General features: G+C 32.7%; 1 protein-coding gene and 1 long non-coding RNA gene across 2 annotated transcripts; one reads left to right on the top strand and one right to left on the bottom strand.

Annotated features, from left to right (window-relative positions):
* Window positions 1-13,178: 13,178 nt before the first annotated feature.
* Window positions 13,179-15,445, bottom strand: LOC129941633 (peroxisomal membrane protein PEX14). Its single transcript, XM_056050323.1, has 4 exons — window positions 15,155-15,445; window positions 14,771-15,097; window positions 13,940-14,169; window positions 13,179-13,861 (listed from the first exon to the last, which is right to left on the bottom strand). The coding sequence occupies exons 1-4, from the start codon at window positions 15,266-15,268 to the stop codon at window positions 13,684-13,686; spliced, it is 849 nt and encodes a 282-aa protein (XP_055906298.1). The 5' UTR covers window positions 15,269-15,445; the 3' UTR covers window positions 13,179-13,683.
* Window positions 15,446-16,676: 1,231 nt separating this feature from the next.
* Window positions 16,677-18,352, top strand: LOC129941634 (uncharacterized). The gene is made up of 3 exons (XR_008780898.1): window positions 16,677-16,798; window positions 16,873-17,289; window positions 17,519-18,352. It is a non-coding gene; the product is annotated as an uncharacterized LOC129941634 (long non-coding RNA).
* Window positions 18,353-18,999: the final 647 nt, after the last annotated feature.

Raw genomic sequence — 18,999 nt, forward strand, 5'->3', positions numbered from 1 at the left:
TCCACTCGGACTTAACCATCTGTTTATATTAAAATAGATTTGCTACAGCATTATCAAGCGCAGATAGGATGTGCAATTAGTTTGGCAATCCTCCATTTCCTTTCACTTCTTTTTTGTTGTTCTGAATAATTTTTTTCTACTTTAAATTCACAATCAGCCTAAACCTGAAAAAGCAAATATTAAAAATAAGTTAATGTAAATATAATAAACTGATTTAAACCTTTAGCTGTTGAGTTTATCAGCTATTACATTCCATTCTTTTTTAAAATCGGCTTTGTTCATACATTTCAAAAATCCCCTAGCCAACTGCTCGTTGCTTTCCATCAGCTGGACAAGCCCCTCGAATTGGTTTTGGTTTGTTAATTTTAACTGAAAATGTGCAAAAATATTTATTTTTTATTCATTGCAAATAAAGTATACTAATAAATTCCATAAAATAAATTATTTAACAAGGAAACTTACAGTTTTTTCTTCGTCGTGAGCAAATTTTCAAACGGAGATATCGTCGTTTCCTTTCGTCTAACAGAATACTGAATTAAAGCGTTCAACACACTTGACGTTTACACACGACAACAAAACGAGTGACAAAAGTTGAAAACGACTTATGGAATACAGATTGTGTCGTGTCGTATATTTTGCTGTCATTTCCGACGTCGGTAATAGGGGTAAATGTATGTTATGAAAACTTACTAACTCTTCGGGTTGCTCATCAGCCGAAGATGAGCAAGAAATGGGATGCGTCTTAAAACACAATTTCACAATAACCAACCAGATTTTCATTGAGTTGTTCAGAGCCCATTCACTGAAAATATGACCGAAGGCCAAATTTCACAACACGCTAAGTTGTTGACTACTATAGGCAAAGCTGATAAGAACGACGAAAAATCGATCCGCCACGTTCTATAGTCTCTTAACTACGTATTGTATGTTCTCTAACCGGCCGAGTATCAAATTCTAATTTAAGTTATTGGCAAAATTGTTTCACGAATCGCACTATAAATATTTTCTTACTAACCTGCTCAACAATTTGGTAGTGATCAAAAATGACAGAGCACTTTAATAGGAGTCAGAAGTGATCTGTAAATAAAGTCTTAAAGCCGTTATTACGCGAACCGAATCGAACGTTCTACTTGAAATTAACGGTTGAGTAATCCAATATAGAGCAAAATAAAGATTGGTGAAGTTTGACCTTTTAATGGGTAAACACCTCTTTTTCCAAAAAAGTTGACTTTTTAAGTGAATATTGAAATGGTATTCACGAAATGTCGTAAGTTTGATTCGCTTCTCGTAATAAGGGCCTTACTTAGAAACCAAACCTCACGATAAATAAGCCAATATAAAAAGTAGGGTGGGCTGAAAAAACACTTTTTATTTTTTTTTCATTCGCAATACCTCACAAAAGTTGTTAATTACCTGTGTGAGTAAAACTCTAAACAAAATTTCCAAAAAAAATAATGTTTTCCGTTCGCGCATTGAATTCAAACTTTTAAAAAGTTGTGAAAATTTGCTATTTTCTTTAATTTAAAAAAAAAATACAAAATGTACTGTCATGAAAACTATAGGTCCTATTGATGAGTTTAAGGCATGAAGAAAACAAAAAACAACGAATTTAATACATTTTTATTGTTAAAAGTTCGCGCAAAGCAGTTAAATATTACAATTTTTCACAAAATAACCGATTTTACAATTTTGTTTACATGACATTTGCTTAATCAAATAACTATAATTAGAACAAAATAAAATAATTAAACAAAAAACAAACAATTTTATTAAATAGTTTGCACTTTATAGTCTGATTTTGTTAAAACTTCAGGCATAATGGACCGTGACAGGAGGGTGGTTCTTATCAAGTCATCTTTCTTCCGTATATTCCACACACTTTTTTGAAGCGTCAGAAACGAGCTTTACACCGTTCTCCAGCTTGTGTTTGACAAGTAAAATCATCAAAATCAGGTGCCAGAGGTGTGCCCGAGTGTATCAGTTGTTTAATTTCTTCATCCGTGATCCTCCTTAAAAGGGGAGGAGGAGAAAGTTTATATGTGTCCCAACAAATCATGTCGGTGTAGGCTGTAGCAACGGAGTTGCTCAAATTTCGAATTGGCTTTCCCTTCATAAGCGACAGTGTCAATGACATGCAGCAAGTTTTGAGATAGATACCGTGATGTTCTTATGGTTTCTAAAACAATTTTCGGACCATCTGCAAACTTTTTGTTGGTTTTAATTTGGAATTACATTTTAAAATAAAATTTATTAGCTGCTTAACCTCTTCAGAGGGTATTTTAATGCTTACATAAAGTCGGAGTATTCGATTAGCCGCAGTCAACCACCTTGAATGTGAAAGGGGGCCAGGATCACGGGCCGCCAAATCTTCTGAAATAGTACCTGTATCGATGGCAACAGAAATGTCTATAGACTTTTCTGTCTAATAGGTATGAGGCAATCCACAGGCTCAAATTGAACCGGCGGTAGTTTTTCACAGCCAACCAGTTTTTTCCCAATTGGTCCTCACCATCCAAATGGTGGCGGAACGGTAGCTCATTGAAGTGCATCATATGATCTAGAGTAACAAGCGTAAAGTAAATTTGCCCAGGCTTAAACCGGTTTTACACGATTTTTTACATTCGATGATTAATTTATAATACGACCATATGAACTGTTCAAACCGCAGCTTCTGTGGAACATTAAAATAAGCGGTACTTATCATTACTAGTTTTGTTCAAAATTAAGCAAAAAGTTGTTAAAATACCATGTTTTACACGATCTGGCCGGTCAGTTAATGGTAAAAAACTACTGATTTCAATTTTCTTTAGGTTTCTTATACGCTAAATTCAACATTAGGACCTATTGCGTTTTGATAATAGTGAATTTAAGTATTAAAAAAAAAAGTCAAAGACGAGCAAATTTTCGCAACGCAAAAGTTTGAATGGAATGCGCGAACGGAAGATATTTTTTTATTTAGAAATTTGTTTAGACATTTACTCAGATAGGTAATCAACAACTTTTGTGAGGTATTGCGAATCAAATAAAAAAAATGTTTTTTCAGCCAACCCTAATAAACAGCTATCCTTAAAAATCGATTATCACTGATTATTGAACAATCGAACAATCAAAACTGATGAACTGGACGAGCCTTAGAACATTCTTTAAGCCAATTAATAACCTTAAGTTTCCATCCACAATCTGGTGTTAAATTTTGAAAAAAAAAATATATGTAAAACCGTTAACAAAAATAAAAATATTAACTTGTTTGAAGTGCCTCTTATGTCTTATGTACGACCTCTTAATTTCAAAATGCCTTAATTCCGACCAAAAATATCAATTAATAGTGGAGTACAAAAATATAACAAAATAAAATTAGCATAATTCTTGTTTCCTTTCCCAATAAATTCCCCAAATTAAAGCAATACAATTTTCTTCATACATAAAGTCCAGTAAAATAAGTGTTTGACTTTTTGAATGAGAGATAGAAAGTTGGAAACTCGTTTATGCATTTTGTAAAAAAGTCTCATAAGATCTTCAGCCCTATCATGAATTCCATCGTAATCGGAAATTTTTACGAATCCCGAAAAACTGTACCATGAAATCCGTTCGTAAAGGAAAATCTCATACAATTTTGCATTACGAACGGATTTCATGATACAGTTTTTCGGGATTTGTAAAAAATTCCGATTACGATTTAATTCAGTCTTAGCCCGACAAAGGCCGATTTTTTGTATTAACGCCTTTACAAAATTATTAATATAAATTCTAATTTTTTTAAATGATCAAATTTAAGAAAGTGAAACGAACAAAACTCGCTCTTTAAAAATATGTTTAATTCTTTTAATTTGATTATGTTATCTAAACCGTGTATATTATCAAACTCAATAATGTTTAAGGAAAAATTAAGAACCTAACAATAAGATTGGGTGCTTCAAATGGTGTATTTGGAGCCGATGACAAGAATGGACAGGTTCAGACGACATTAGGGAACTGAAAGTATGGCAAGTTTCTGATATCTGCTGTAGGCCTGCTGCTAAAAAATTACGTCCCATTAAAGGCAACTTTAATGGAAAGTTTGTCAAGGAAAATGTCTCTAACTATCAAGTCGTCTATAGTAATGTCAAAATGAAAGCTGATCATGTTTGTTCATTTAACTGAAAGCTGGACTTTAATAATGTGTATTTTATTTATTTTCTGCACAATTCCATTTAATGTTTTGTGTAAAACAATTCCTCAAATCTGATAAGGAAAAACTAATACTGCTTTACAGAACAAAAAATACAAGCCGCGATGGACTTGAAAGCTAGTTTACGTGGTGTTTTTTTAGACAATAATGTTTTTGGTAATTTTTGCAAGTTTAATAGAAGGTAGAGCTGTTTGTAAAGTAAAGTTCTGAGTTTAAAATGTATGACACTTAAAAACTAATTAGTTGCCTTGATGAAAATTTAGGCTCGGCGCGCACATACAACTTTTGGTTTCGAAACTGTTTGTTTTAAACTGAGCACTATAGACTTATATGAAAGTCCGCGAACATGCAGAAACCATTCTGTCGCCCATTCGAGCAACTTTTTAGTTTGTGTTTTGATACAAACTAGATGATCACCTCAAACCAATTCCTTAGCTTGTGTCACTAGAAATTATAGGTAATTGCTTGGACATTCAACTGAAGAATAATTATCTGTAAGTGTAGGAGAGAGAAAAATGTAGTCAAGGTGAATAAATGTTTTCCGTGTATTGGTTTATTTCGGAGTTGCTTATGTGCGCGATGTTTGCGCAACTAACGATTGAACTATTTGGTTTCGAAAAAGTTGCATGTGCGCGCCTAGCCTTACTTTCAAAGGATTCAGTTGACTGCAAATATAGTCCCTTATGCTGTCTGAACCTGTCCAATGTAATCACGAGCTCTAGGCGAATTACTTTAAATGATATTTGACAATTGTAAGAATGGATACAAATCATGCAGTGGGTGCAGATAAACGGATTTGCAATGCACATTAGGTATTTAGGAATTGGTTTTCGTTTCCATTCCTAGGGTTCTAAATCATATCCTATGCATTCTTGTTTTTGAAAATAGATACGGTTTATATGCTGGGCTTATCAGTATGAGAGAAGCCAACCAATTAAAAGCTAGCTTACACATTTCACTTTCTGCCGTTTATCGTTGAAACTGTTGATTGTATGAACAAATGTATCGCACTATAGCAAATAATATACTTGATATTTTTGGTAAAGGTGTTAACACACACCATTGGAGCTATTCCACCATTTGGAAGTCCACTCGATAAGACGCAGATAAGGATTGGGATTTTGTGAGACTCTTTACAGAATGTTGAAACCATGTATATAAACTAGATTCCAGCTGAATGTTTGACCCTTTTAATCGCCTTACTTTACTGGACAAACAAATAAAATATATTTAACAAAAATACTCCTTTTCATCTAAATTATATTTCTTGTATAAAATCTATAAAAATACCACTCGAAACAATTTTTTAAAAAATATATTGTACATAAACAAAAAGAAAAAAAAAATTAATAAAATTGAATTAGTACTGTAGAACAAACAAAAAATAAAAATAAAACTTGGAAAGTTTCAAAAATAAACAAAAAAAAAACTAAAATATTTTATTCTGTGGCAATCTTGAGATTAATTTGTAAGTAAAACAAAAATAAAAGTACACTTTATTATATAAACACGTAGATACATAATGTATTTAATAATAAGTAAGACAAAAATAAAATCAAATTTATATATTTATAAGAAACAAAACAACAACAAAAAAGGTAAATTAATTATTGAAGATTTATTTATAAAACACACAAAACACCTTCCAACTGAATTTTTAAAAATTAAAAATAATATCAAAAACAAAACAAAATATAGACATAGTAAAAACACAAATTTTAACTAATTTTTCTCGCTAAAAAACTTTACCTACCGTTAAAGATCTTTTTTCAATATATATATTTTTGTTTAATTATTTTATACCTAAATATTACTACATACCTACATCTATTAAATAACAGATAAATACATATATTTTGCACATTATTTTTCTATTTCTATTTGAATTAGTTACACAAAAACTAAAAACAAACATATTTTTTAAAATTAGTTAAACAAATATTAGAACAGAAAACACTAACATGTTGTAGTGTGTTTTTTAATTCTTCTTAGCAATATATACATACATATATTCAAATAGTAATCAATAATAACAAAAGAAAAATATGTATTTAAACAAAATTATATATATTACAGTTTAGAAACTAAATATATACACACTTTAGAGAAAACAAAAAGAAAAATATTATCATATAAGATTTGACAAATTTTAAAAAACAAAAACAAGAAAAATGAACCTTTTTTAAAAAACAAAATGAATTATAAATTTAAAAAAGAATATAAGAAATGCTATAGAAAATGTATTAAATATATTATAATAAAATAGTGATATAGAAATATTGAAAATTTTAAAATGGGACAAAAATATTTCATTCTAATAATAATAATGTTTTCATGTAGAATTATAAGATTAATCTTGTTAAAAATCCAATATAAATAAAATAATCTACACAAAAATATAATAATTTATTTCATTGAATTTTGTTTCAAAAATTACATAAAATAACATTTTAGTTCAACAGTAGAAATATATAAAAATTATTAAAAGATGTTGTAACCTCGAGAACGATGAATATGGCCGGGAAAACCTTTAAGTACTCGCTTTTCAAATTTTAGTATAACAAAGTTACTATACTCATTTTACAACTACTTTAGTCATCGCAAAAAATATTTACAAAAAATCCCGTTTCTTTTATTTCGATTAATTTTGTGTTTATTTATTAATTTGGCATCTTGGGTGAACTAACTCCTTAAGTACTTTCAAGCGAGGATGCAGATATTTAATCACACTTAACATAAAGACGAGTTTTTAAAAACTGGTGTAAAGGAGGTTCTACATTTCACTTTTACTTGAAATGAAATTACAATCGTTTTAAAATATTCATACATACATAGAGAATAAAACATTGCAGTCAAGAGCTACGCCAAATGTGGAGCGCCGGACAATCGTACAGCCAAATCCAAAAATTTTGAACGTTTCTGCAAAGCTGATCCATAATGCCATCAATTCTGTGGAAAAAGTGGAAACCAACGGTCGAAAACGCAAATTGGAGGACGGGGACCATAGACAAATAGTCAAAATGTTAAAGAAAGACCCCTTTAAATCAGATGTGGAGATAAACAAAGAGCTCGAGCTCAATGTGAGCGATGAGACAGTGCGTCGCACTCTTCGCACAGCTAATTTGAAGGCATGCCACCCAAGAAGAAAGTCACTTCTCTCCAAACGTCATCTGGTTCAACGCCTTGATTTTGCAAAAAAGTATGGTAGTTGGACACGAGAGAAGTTGCGGAACGTCTTGTTTTCAGACGGTGGCACTGGGTCTAGAAATTTTGTTTTGGCGTCCACCGAACACAGAGTTCCAGTCAAAATACACCATGAAAACAATCGAGCGTGGAGGCAGCAAAATAATGGTTTGGGGCTGTTTTTCGTACAATGGTGTTGGGCCCATAAAAAAAATTGATGGCATTATGGTCAACATGCGTATGTCCAAATTTTGGAGGAAGTGATGCTGCCTGACGCTGAAGAAGACATGCCTCTCAGATGAGTCTTCCAGCAAGACAATGATCCAAAGCACACAAGCCGTAGTGCGAAAGAGTGGGTTGCGTAAGGATATACAGCTCTTAGATTGGCCAGCGCAATATCCAGACCTGAATCCCATTGAGCACTTGTGGGGGGATGCTAAACGTAGCGTTGGCAAGCACAACCCCAAAAATCAGGCAGAATTGTAGACGGCTGTACAAAGTGTGTTGAGGGGAGTACCCATAGAGCGGTGCAATAAACTGGTGGATTCAATGTCAAGAAGATGTGGTGATGTTATGAAAGTGAAGGGTTATTTTACAAAATATTGAATAAATGTTAAATGTTGAATGTTTATAAAACTGCTGCTATTATTTTGTGTGTCCAAAATTTGTAATTTTTTAAACAAAGTGCCGTTATTTTATTGATATAATGCATATTGATATGATTGATGGTGGTAATGAAAGCTTAGAATAAGAGCTTTCAGAAAAAGCTTAAGTAAGAGAGAAAAAGGAATAACAAAGAAGATATAATAAAAAGAAAGAAATGAAAGCACTAATGTTTTCACTTAAAGGAAATAAACAATTTCTTATTGCTTGTATAAAGTTAAATAAATACATAAAACTTATGTTTCAACAGTTTTTTTTTCAATTTCATTTCATTTCATTTTTATTGAGTCTTTCTTTTCAATTACATTGTTAATACTTTCTTTTTCTTACACTAGTGGTATATAGAGAACTGTCAAGTATGGCTCTCTCTTTTTCGTTTAATGCAAATTTATCTTACATTTATTGTCCCTTTCATGTTGTATACATTCAGCTCTTGCTCATGGAGCTATTTCACATTTTATTTTTGACGTATTTGTCATATAAACTTAACCTAATCTTAAAAATACCTTATTCTAAGGAGATACACTATACATGTATGTATCTCTAGGAACATCAAGCTGAAATTAATCAAAATGTTTTTTTTTTTTCAATTTATTCTTTTCATTTGACATTTCAAATGGAAACAAAGACGTATGTTTGAAATAAGGAGAGGACTTTATTCGATACTTTTGATTTAACAATCGTTGCATCTAATTACATGCCTTAATAATGCTAGCGCTTTATAATTGAAAAAAAAAACTTTTTAAAAGCAATAAATTACGTTCTGCAACCAATTTTTCTTGGTTTAAAACGCTTATTGTCTTTATTTTATATTTTATAAAGTATTATCGAAAATATATGGCATTTTCGAAATATCGGTTAATTTGCACATCTCTGCCAGAAATTTATCTCCATCGCATTGCGGCGTATCATGTCTGTAAAATTTCTTCCGATGACAGCTACATCAAACCGGAATTCAAACTATGAAAAAGAATGCGTTGCGGAGAAAGAACCGCTCCGACGGTTACCTCGATAGGGCTGACTTTTTTTTAAAGAAGAAATACAAAATTTAAAGAGAATTTTTAAGATACCTACCAAATGTCTTCTCTATACTGAAAATTTTTGGGTGGTGCAAGTGCAACAGTCCGTTGTGAACCAGGGCCTAGTGACTTACAGTTACAACTCGCAACCATTCCTGTGTGAGAGTACTGTTGTCAGGAATGGAAAATACTGAAAATAACCTTTTTTAAAAACTATACTTCGATACTACAGTCTTTCCCAACCTGTGTTTGGAAATGTGAATCTACACAGTGCAAATAAAAATCAACAATATTTTTACATTATTTTATTAAAAAGCACAGAAAATACTTAAACATAATAAATTATACAAAAAATTATGACAATGATAAAAATTATTATGGTCTGATGTGATATATGCCACCTACTTTAATTTCACTTGAAGTGGTTTCAAAAATTATTCGAACTTATGAAATCCATCGAATGATAGAACACTGAAAACAATTTCACTTGATTTTAAATTTCGATTTCATTTTACTCAATATTGGGAACCTAGGTCTAATTACAAGATTGTTTTAGAACGCTGTTGACAAGAATATTTCCGAAATTCGTGTTTAAATCTCAGTTTTGGGCAAGCCAAAAAAAATTCACATCCAATTTTGAAAGATCTTACAAGTTTTTGTATTTAATAGAAAATCAATTTTAGAAGAAAAAAAGGCTGGGATGCGACCCACATTGATAAATTCCCATTGGTACTTTAAAAATGTTCAATTGGTTTGTTTTGTAACAAGTCAATTTTTCGTTTTTTTAATGAAAAATGTCAATCGATTTTTTATTTAAAAGTTAAATAAAAGTCAAAAAACAATACTTTGTGCAGAATCAAATAATTTTGAAGTAAATATTCTTATTTTTTCTCGAGATATTCGTGTCGAAAATTTTTACAAATTTTTAGTAATGTTGTTTTAATTTTTTGAAAAACTCTTTCTAGACGACCAGATTATACAAAAAATCCATCACGTAGCGTTTCAAAAAATGTTATGGAAGTCCAATCATTCTTGGGGATAGTTTATTTGTATAGAAGGAGCATTCCAAAATTTTCAAAGCATGAAAGCCATTACGATATATTTAAGACATTCTGTTGAAATTCAGAATAAAAAAGTCTTTTAATATTTTAAAGGAAAAATTAGTTGATGCACCACATATTTTTTTAAAGAACGATAGCCACGACTTTTTCGATTATGAATTACGAGAACGGATCAATGCATTTTTTGACGATTTTCATAAGTCGTAACATGAATTTAAATAGGTTTCGGTGATATAAATAATTCAAGTAAAACTTATTTACTTCCTTACGTTGGCGCACGCCAAGTTGGTTGAGGACTTCACCCACCTGAGTGCGCCACCTGTGTTGCGGTCTTCCTAAGCCGTTGGACTTTAATTCTGCTAACTAGGTCAGTGTCGCTGTACAGCCCGTACAGTTCGTCGTTATATCTTCTCCTCCATTCTTCATCTATGCGTACGGGTCCAAAAATCACCCGGAGAATTTTTCTCTTGAAGCATCGTAAGACGCTCTCATCTTTCATTGACAGGGTCCAGGCCTCAGCGCCATAAATGAGAACCGGGATGAGGAGTGTCTTATAGATATTGGTTTAAGATGCTCGAGAGAGGACTTTACTTCTCAATTGCCTTCTAAGTCCAAAGAAGCAGCGATTTGCAAGAGTTATTCTTCGTTTGATTTCAACGCTGGTGTCGTTGTCTGTGTTAATAGCGGTGCCTAGGTAGACAAAGTCCTTAACTACCTCAAAGTTATAGCTGTCCATGGTGACGTTTTGTCCAAGACGCCGCGTCGTTGTTCAATGTTCTTTTTTGATGACAGCATATACTTGGTCTTGCCCCCATTGACCACTAAAACTATCTTCTTCGCTTCTGTCGCAATGCTCAAAAACGCTCCACTGACATCACGATTTGATCTTTCAATTATGTCAATATCATCTGAGTAATTGGATGGACCTTTGGAAGATTGTGCCTCTAGTGCTGACGGTTGAGTTTTGCGTAGTTCTTTCCAGAATAATTTTGAAGAAGTCGCATGACAGTGCGTCGGCTTTTCTAAAACCTTTTTTGACATTGAATGCTTGGTTGAGATCTTTTTCGACCTTAATAATGCAGCGTTCATTCTCCAAAGTCACTCTGCATAAACGGACAAGTTTGATAGCGATGCCAAAACTTGATATTGATTCATAAAGGTCTTCCCTGTAGACCAGAAGATTTTTTGTATTGATTTGAAGTTTTTGTTTTTTTAGAAGGTCTGCCGTAATGTGAATATTTTGACGATGAAATTATAAAAAAAAATATTGTCCTAGTTTACATACATACTTTTATATTTATATGGCCAGCCTTTGCTTAACGTGTTAAATTTAAGCTTCTTATTGTTAGGTACGAGAGTAAAAAGTATTATTTCTATGTGATTTTTTTCGTAATAAAATAATAATTCAACATTAAATACTTTTCTTGTAATAAGGAGGTAATAAAGCAATGTTAATGTCCTCCTCTTTGCCAGTTAATCCGTATTTATTACATAGTAATGCTTTAAGTAATTTAAAAAAGTCAACCACATCATGACTCAAAAACCCTTTTCATTTAGTATAGAAAATACATAAACCTAAAATGGATCTTTAAATTAGCTTATGCTTTTGCTAAAATAAGACATTAAAAAGAAAACCAACATCACACGATTTAACGTCACCACCTGTCTATCCTCAATCAAAATTTGGCCAACCCTAGATATAAACCGCTTAAGGTACCACTATATCGAATACGAACTTTATTGCAGGTCATTGCCGTAGATCTAAACTCCACGTTCCTATAGCCAACCCATTTCTCATATGCACTCGCATTTCATTCACTTCAAAAAATTATTTAATAAAATGTTCAATGCCACTTGAGACTGCGATTACTTTTACTATGGTCAAGTGTATCTACCTATTCGTGAAGGTTCACCGCACTGCATGCTATGTAGTAAATATGCATGAACGAATTTGGATGCATTTGTGCATTGTGAAAGGGGCATGCATATTGGTTATGATTGTGATGAGATAGCAAGTATGCTGCCTGATTCTATCATTTGTTTCCCACCGAACTAGAATTCAATACAATGTATATGTTTTAGTAATAATATGCATAGGTTTAAGTTCTTAGTGCGTAAGGAAATTATTTTGTATAAATAGCCTAAGTTTGATCAAATAAAATTCACTTTTAATTTGATAATCAAACAAAGAAACTTGGCTTATTAGCCTTCTTTAGTTTATTTATATCAGATCGGCTCTTTAGCCAGCATTTATAATTGGCTTTAGGAAGCCCATATCCTCCATAGCTGTGAAGGACATGCAGGGCACTTTACACTGATATTTCTAAGCAGATTACACATGAAGACTTCGAGTTCTTCACATCCTTTGTGCAAGCCCTGCTTAAGCAGAAGTCAACACACACAAATATAATTAGTTTTCAACTTTCTAAAATTCGGCATAAAAGCTGTAGGTCACTGTAGAAATAACTCACAACTCTGCTAGTTGTTGTGCCACCTAATTTTTTTAGTCTTGTCTCCAGACAGAAAGAGCCGTTTCCTTGAATCGGGTAAATAACATTTGTTTTCTAAGTGTTTATAACGTTGCCCTAATACAAAATATAGCTTTCGACCTCGAGGTCTGAACACAACATGACATGACGTTAGTTTTTCTGAGGTATTGTCGATTTTAACCACATTGGGCTATTTTTCATGAATACACTAAGATTACAAGCTGACTGAGTTTTTTTCATGTTGGGCTAAATCCCGTCTCTAATAACCCAATACTTTCCGAAACACATCCATAGGAAAAATTATAATTCTAGTAGGCCTATTTTACAAATCGCAGTTTTAGATCGATCTTAAAATTATAGGTTTGGAAAACTTTTTTCACAATTATTTTATTAATACATGAAATTCGCTTTCATTACAAACGGTTGCTTTCAAAGTGTTAACATTTGACAACAATAAAATTCTAAAAATGAAAAGCGATTGCACAAGAAAAATTCCAATACTTAATCCCTTGGCCTTTATCCGTTCTCTGTCTTTTAGATCATAAAATATAGCAAATATTTTTCAGTATTGTTTTCAAATAACAACAACAAAAAATTTATATATAATTTCTTTTTATTATTTTTGTTTTTATAAATCTAAAACAAAAACCAAAATAAACCTCCCTACAAAAAAAAAAACAAATACAATAATGTGATTTTATGAACTAGAATAAAATGATACTTTGATCCCTTTTTAAGTATCCTCAATTCTAGTGCTGTTTTTATCATCTGACTAAAGAAATTTGCTTCAAACCTTATGCAGTTAATTCTTATTAACGATAAGCTCAAGCTGTTGCTAAACTCAACAGTAAACTTATAACAATAATATTCCTAATCTTATCATTGCCATTGTGAGAATATTACTTTTTTTTTTAAATTGTATAAATATCAATAATTAAACGTTGACAAATAAACAAAGAAAACAAAACGATGCATTATTAAAGAAAAGATGGGATAGAAAATAAAAATGAAAAACCTATTCTTAAATCTAAAGATTATGAAACGAAAATAAAAACCAAACATTAATGGCGTTGGCTGCTGCTGCTGCTGGTGGTGGTGGTTTACATTATCTCTAAACTGCTATCACTATTTTTGGTGACAACTTCAGTCTCTGATGAACCCGAACCCGAGCCGGCATCATCGTTCTTCTCGTTGTCGCTTTGGCTTAAGCGATGTGAAGTTAGCTGCCAAGCTGGAATTGATGGTGGAACTGTTGGAATTGGATTTGCAAATTGTTTTCTAAAAAACCAAAAACAAACAAAATTATTCAAAATTAAATTTAAAATTGTTTTATTTAGGGAATAAGTGAATTTAAACCTGTTTAAAAGTAATCCTTTGATGGCCTCCAAGTCGCTTTTAAAGTTGCTGAATTCACGCTGAATAATTGCGTTTTGGGTTGTGGTGTTTTGGGTGAGCTGCTCTTTGATTTGGACTAAGTCGCGATTGACATCACGCATCTGAGTTTCAACTTTCTGGTCGAACTCGTTGAGGGTTTCTTCGACAGATTTTTTCTTCTTTCTCCCAAACAAAAAGGGTTCTATATATTTCTAGGGTATGGTAGGAAAAAGAAATAAAATGCAATGGAATATGTTTTAGGTAAGGAACAAATTTAGGAAATGTGGAAAAATAGGCATACAGTTCAAGGAAAGAAAGTAACCTGCGAGTGGGGTCGTCATTTGTTACTTCAGAATGAGAAAGGAAAATTAAAGATTTGATAAGAAATGCAATGGAATTCGCATCATTTAAGAACACCAATGGTTAATGGGAATCTTTTCGTTAGCTTCTTACACAATACAATCAAAAGGATCATCTGATTTGATTGAGTTAAATATGCTTAGAATGAACTCGTTTATAACAAGTTACGTGTACGTTCCTTATTCCGTTTCTTTTGACGAAACAAAACTAAAAGTCTAGAAATCGCTACTGTTTCATTTAAAATAAGATAAGCACGTTCCAAAGAGTAAACATTTCACAGAAGTGATGAGAATTTGCTAAGCAAACTCAAAACAATGAACAATCGTTATCAGAAGCCATATAATCGTCAAGATATTCTTTTAACACTCAACGACTCCCAAGTTGAAACAATTTATTTGTTTGTTTTTCTAATAAACAATTTCCTTATATTCTACGTATGAACTTGGAATGTACCTTGTAGAAGAGATAAACGGCATAAGCTAATCCACTTATCAGAGCCATCGATTGCAGGGCATCTCTGATTTGTTGCATAGTTCCTTGTCTTCCTTCATAGACCTGTTGGTGATGGTGATTTATGAAACCCGTATGACCTGCTCCGGCAGTGCTAATTCCCATATTTATCACTGTGCTATTCGGGTCGTGATTGAAGATGCCGGCTCGTTCACATGCAATTTGTATTTCCTCGGCAGACAGACCTCTGGACCGGAGGAATTTTTGCTTTTGGATAAGAGTCGAGTGCCGGACGTTGGCATTTTGCAGAAAATTAACAGCAGTTGTTATCTAAAATTAGAGTTTAAGAGTTGTCCTTTTTCTTTAGTCTTTGGTCTTTCATATTACCAAAGGTTCACGAGGAGCTAATCCTGATGCAGTTGTTAAAATGGTCGATGAGGATGGGGAATTGATTTCTGTGGATAAAATTGTGTCCCCGGTGTCGGTGTTGCTATCCGTCATATTGATATCAACTGTTATGTTAATTTTGCTTGTGATAATTTATTAAATTTAAGCTCGAAGAATAAATTTTATTTTCTTTATGTGAACACATAAAACGAATAACAAAAAGGTTTCTTTTATTCTTTTCTTGACTTGGACTTGGGATTGGGAGTCTTTTTTCCTACTTCATATTGGTTGACGGGTATGTCAGTGAAATGTCATGTTTTTTTTAACAGTGCTTCTCAAAATGTCTTTCATGAAGGTGGTAACACAATGGAGAGAACCAAAAATAAAGTGGCTAAGCCATTCTGAGTCTCCACAAGAGTAAAAACCAATCCAGCCTCTCTTCCGCAATCCATTGTTTTTTTTTTTGACTGGGCATATTATGTCTTGCCATGAGCAACTTCAAATGTCATATTTGACATTAGAAACGGTTAATCTGTTGTTTACTTTTTTGTTGGTTTATCATTAGTTACGGTAGTTATTGCTTTTGGGTGAATCCATTTCTCGAAGTAAGGCTAGGCGCGCACATGCAACTTTTAGTTTCGAAACTGTTTGGTTTCTAATCTGAGCACTATAGACTTATACGAGAGTCCGCGCACATGCAGAAACCATTCGGTCGCCCATTCGAGCAACTTTTTAGTTTGTGTTTTGACACAAACTAAATGATCACCCCAAACCAATTCCTTAGTTTGTGTCACAAGGAATTTTAGGTAACTGCGCGCACATTCAACTAAATCGTTGAACAATTTTCTTTAAGTGCAAGAGAGAAAAAAAATGAGTCAATGTTTTCGTTTCACAAAAAATTCTGAGGGAAGAGTACCACCTTACATCTCAATTTCACTAGTTTTCTCTTTCATACATTGATTGCGAAAATTTATTAGTTGCTTAAACCCATAAAAAATGTCTGTATCCTACTATGATACACGTAACTGCGCGCACATGCAACTAAATAGTTTCTTTGGTATGCATGTATTAGTGCATTTCAGTCGAATGATTCTTTAAAGTGTGACGAGGCTAGTTGGATAGTTCCATACGCGCAGAATAATATATCCTTCTCGTAAGTTTGTTTTCATAATTTGCTACTTTTTGAACGTCAAATGTATTTATGCACTGAAAGGCGATGGTCATTATTATTTGTAACACAAAACACAAAACAAAAAACAATTTTTAATTTTTTTTATTTTCAGATTATTATGTACTTCAATCAAGTGCGTCATTGTTTAAAGAATGGAATAAAGCACAATTATTTCAAATGAAGTTTCGCGTCTCACAAATGGGAATGTCAAGAGTCAAACAACGCTGTCGCCGTCGAATGCTATCAACCAGACTGCAAATGGAAATGTATGTAATAAATAGTTACATAAACAACACTGAAACGGAAAAGCACCCACAGGAGCAGCAGTATCAGGAAGAGAAGGATTCTATGATGATCCTAATCGGAGCAAAACTTCATTCGAAAAGGATCCTCTACACACAGCCTTCCTAGTATATCTTGGCTTTTACCTTTCAATTGATCAATCAATTGATGTGTGTGAAAATAATCGAGAGGTAAGATGACGATTTGAATCGATTTGAAATTCACGAACTGACAGACTGAGTCTGAAATTCCATTTTTTTTCTAGGGCTATGTTACGCTATACGATGCCTTCGAGGGCTTCTATTCAGGGTATGTCTATCGGAAGGTCCGAGATTGCTGGAATTTCCCAATTTGCAGATCGCATTACCAAGGATTACGGTTGGACATTTGAGTTCACTTTAAAATAAACAAGATGCTTGAACAGCGTTGCAGAACAGACAGCTTGGCTTTAGGCAGTCCTCGTTGTGAAGTATGTTGGAGTGTTCGATTGTCCGAAGTTATTGCATTGAAAAAGAAATACAAACCTTATTTGTATTTGTATTAGACGCATAGTATGGTAGCGAGACCAAATGGTCGCGGTATTGTCGACTATTATGGCGCCGATCCAAAAGATGTTGATATTCTAATGGGAAAATTTAAAAAGAGCTTTGGCAGTGCTGGTGGTTTTATTGATGGAACAAAGGTAAAGATTTATTAATAGGTGTCAATCGTATCCAAAACAAATTCATTGTTTTTAAATATTTTTTTTTTCTTGGTGGTCTGTTAAATATTTGGTTTTATAATAAACAAATATAATTCTTTTCTGTTGTAAAAGATATTAGTTATCCCAAGCTTTCACTTTAAGTCGAATATTATTTGATTATTTATTTGTAAAATGTGAATTATATAAATTTTATTATTTTATTTTACAGAGCTGTACGACACAAACTTTCCGTAAGGTAGCGGTTGTTGGAGTTAGGTTTCCTGCCACTCCAATTGTGGAAGGACGTACATATACGCTTAAGAGCAGTTTGATTATGCCTTACAAGTGATTGATGAAATAAGTGATTCAGTAATGAGTTGGCCTAAAGCATTCATGTAAAGTAAGAAATTCTAATCCGATTATTTATTAAGTTAAAAGGAATAAATAAATAATAATAAATAAATGAATAAGGTCATTTTATAATTCGTTTAATAAGAATTTCATTTATTTGATGTATCTTTCCATATATATATAAGTATAAAGTTAGTTACTAAAGATCTATTATATTTCTATCAATTAAAATAAATAAGTAAAGCAAAATTGAAAGATATTTTATTTTCATCGCAGTAGAAAAAAGCGGAGGTCTAGATAAATTTTTTGAAATCGCCCTTTAACAAGGCGTTGTGACTTCAAAGGGTGAACCCAATATTGCCTTTTGATTGCAGGTTTATTCCTTCTTTTTAATTCAAACGCACATATCAGTGCCATTTCGTAAAAATCCATGCCTAGAAAATTTAATTGCCTTTCAAAAAACAAAAAATATATTTTATATAATTTTGTAATTTTTTTCTACTCTTTACATTCATACGCAAAAGAGTAGGACAAATTTGAAACTATTTTGTTTCGTGTTTATGAGATAGAAATAGTGAATAAATGTTTTCTGTGTATTGGTTTATTTCGTTGATTACTTTTGGAGTTGCTTATGTGCGCGATGTTTGGGCAACTGACGATCAAACTATTTGGTTTCGAAAAAGTTGCATGTGCGCGCCTAGCCTAAGGGAACTTCCTGTTTTGGAGGCGCATCTACTTAAGGAATTATTATGGGAGGATGGTGCAGACCATAAGAATTTTCGTAGGATTTCAGCCGACTGCTTTAAAGCTGTTCTGCGAAATGAAATTTTAATTTCAAAAAGACTATAAAATGGACGCTTACCACTACATACACCACAAACGTCAAATTTGAAGGCAGGATTTTAATCCGATAGTCCTGTCATCATAAATTTTCAATGGAAACCCGCAAACCCTTGGCGATACTTCCCTGAATAGATGAGCAGTTATGGGGCTGGTGAACATGTTTGCCGAATCTGAAAACATCACGAGAAGGCTGTACCACCGAGGTCCCAATTGTCGTGTTTAGGATACAATCACCGCTGTAGCAACGGCAAATCCAATCGTTTTAATTCGAAACTTGACGGGGCAAGTTGTAGTTAGCAGTCGGTCATTACAGTGGGTAATTCAAGATATTATAAACTTGTGTCCGTACAAAGTCCAAGTCCAAGTAACCAAGTCAAACACTCAAAATTTTCCTGTACGAATTTTGCTGAAAATGATTGCAATTAATTAATTATGAGGCCCATTTTCACCTAAACGGCAATTTAAACAAGCAAAATTGTCGTGACGGCTAATTTTGAGAAAGCACTTTTTCATGAC

This window comes from Eupeodes corollae, chromosome 1, assembly GCF_945859685.1.
Source record: "Eupeodes corollae chromosome 1, idEupCoro1.1, whole genome shotgun sequence".
Classification (NCBI taxonomy): domain Eukaryota; kingdom Metazoa; phylum Arthropoda; class Insecta; order Diptera; family Syrphidae; genus Eupeodes; species Eupeodes corollae.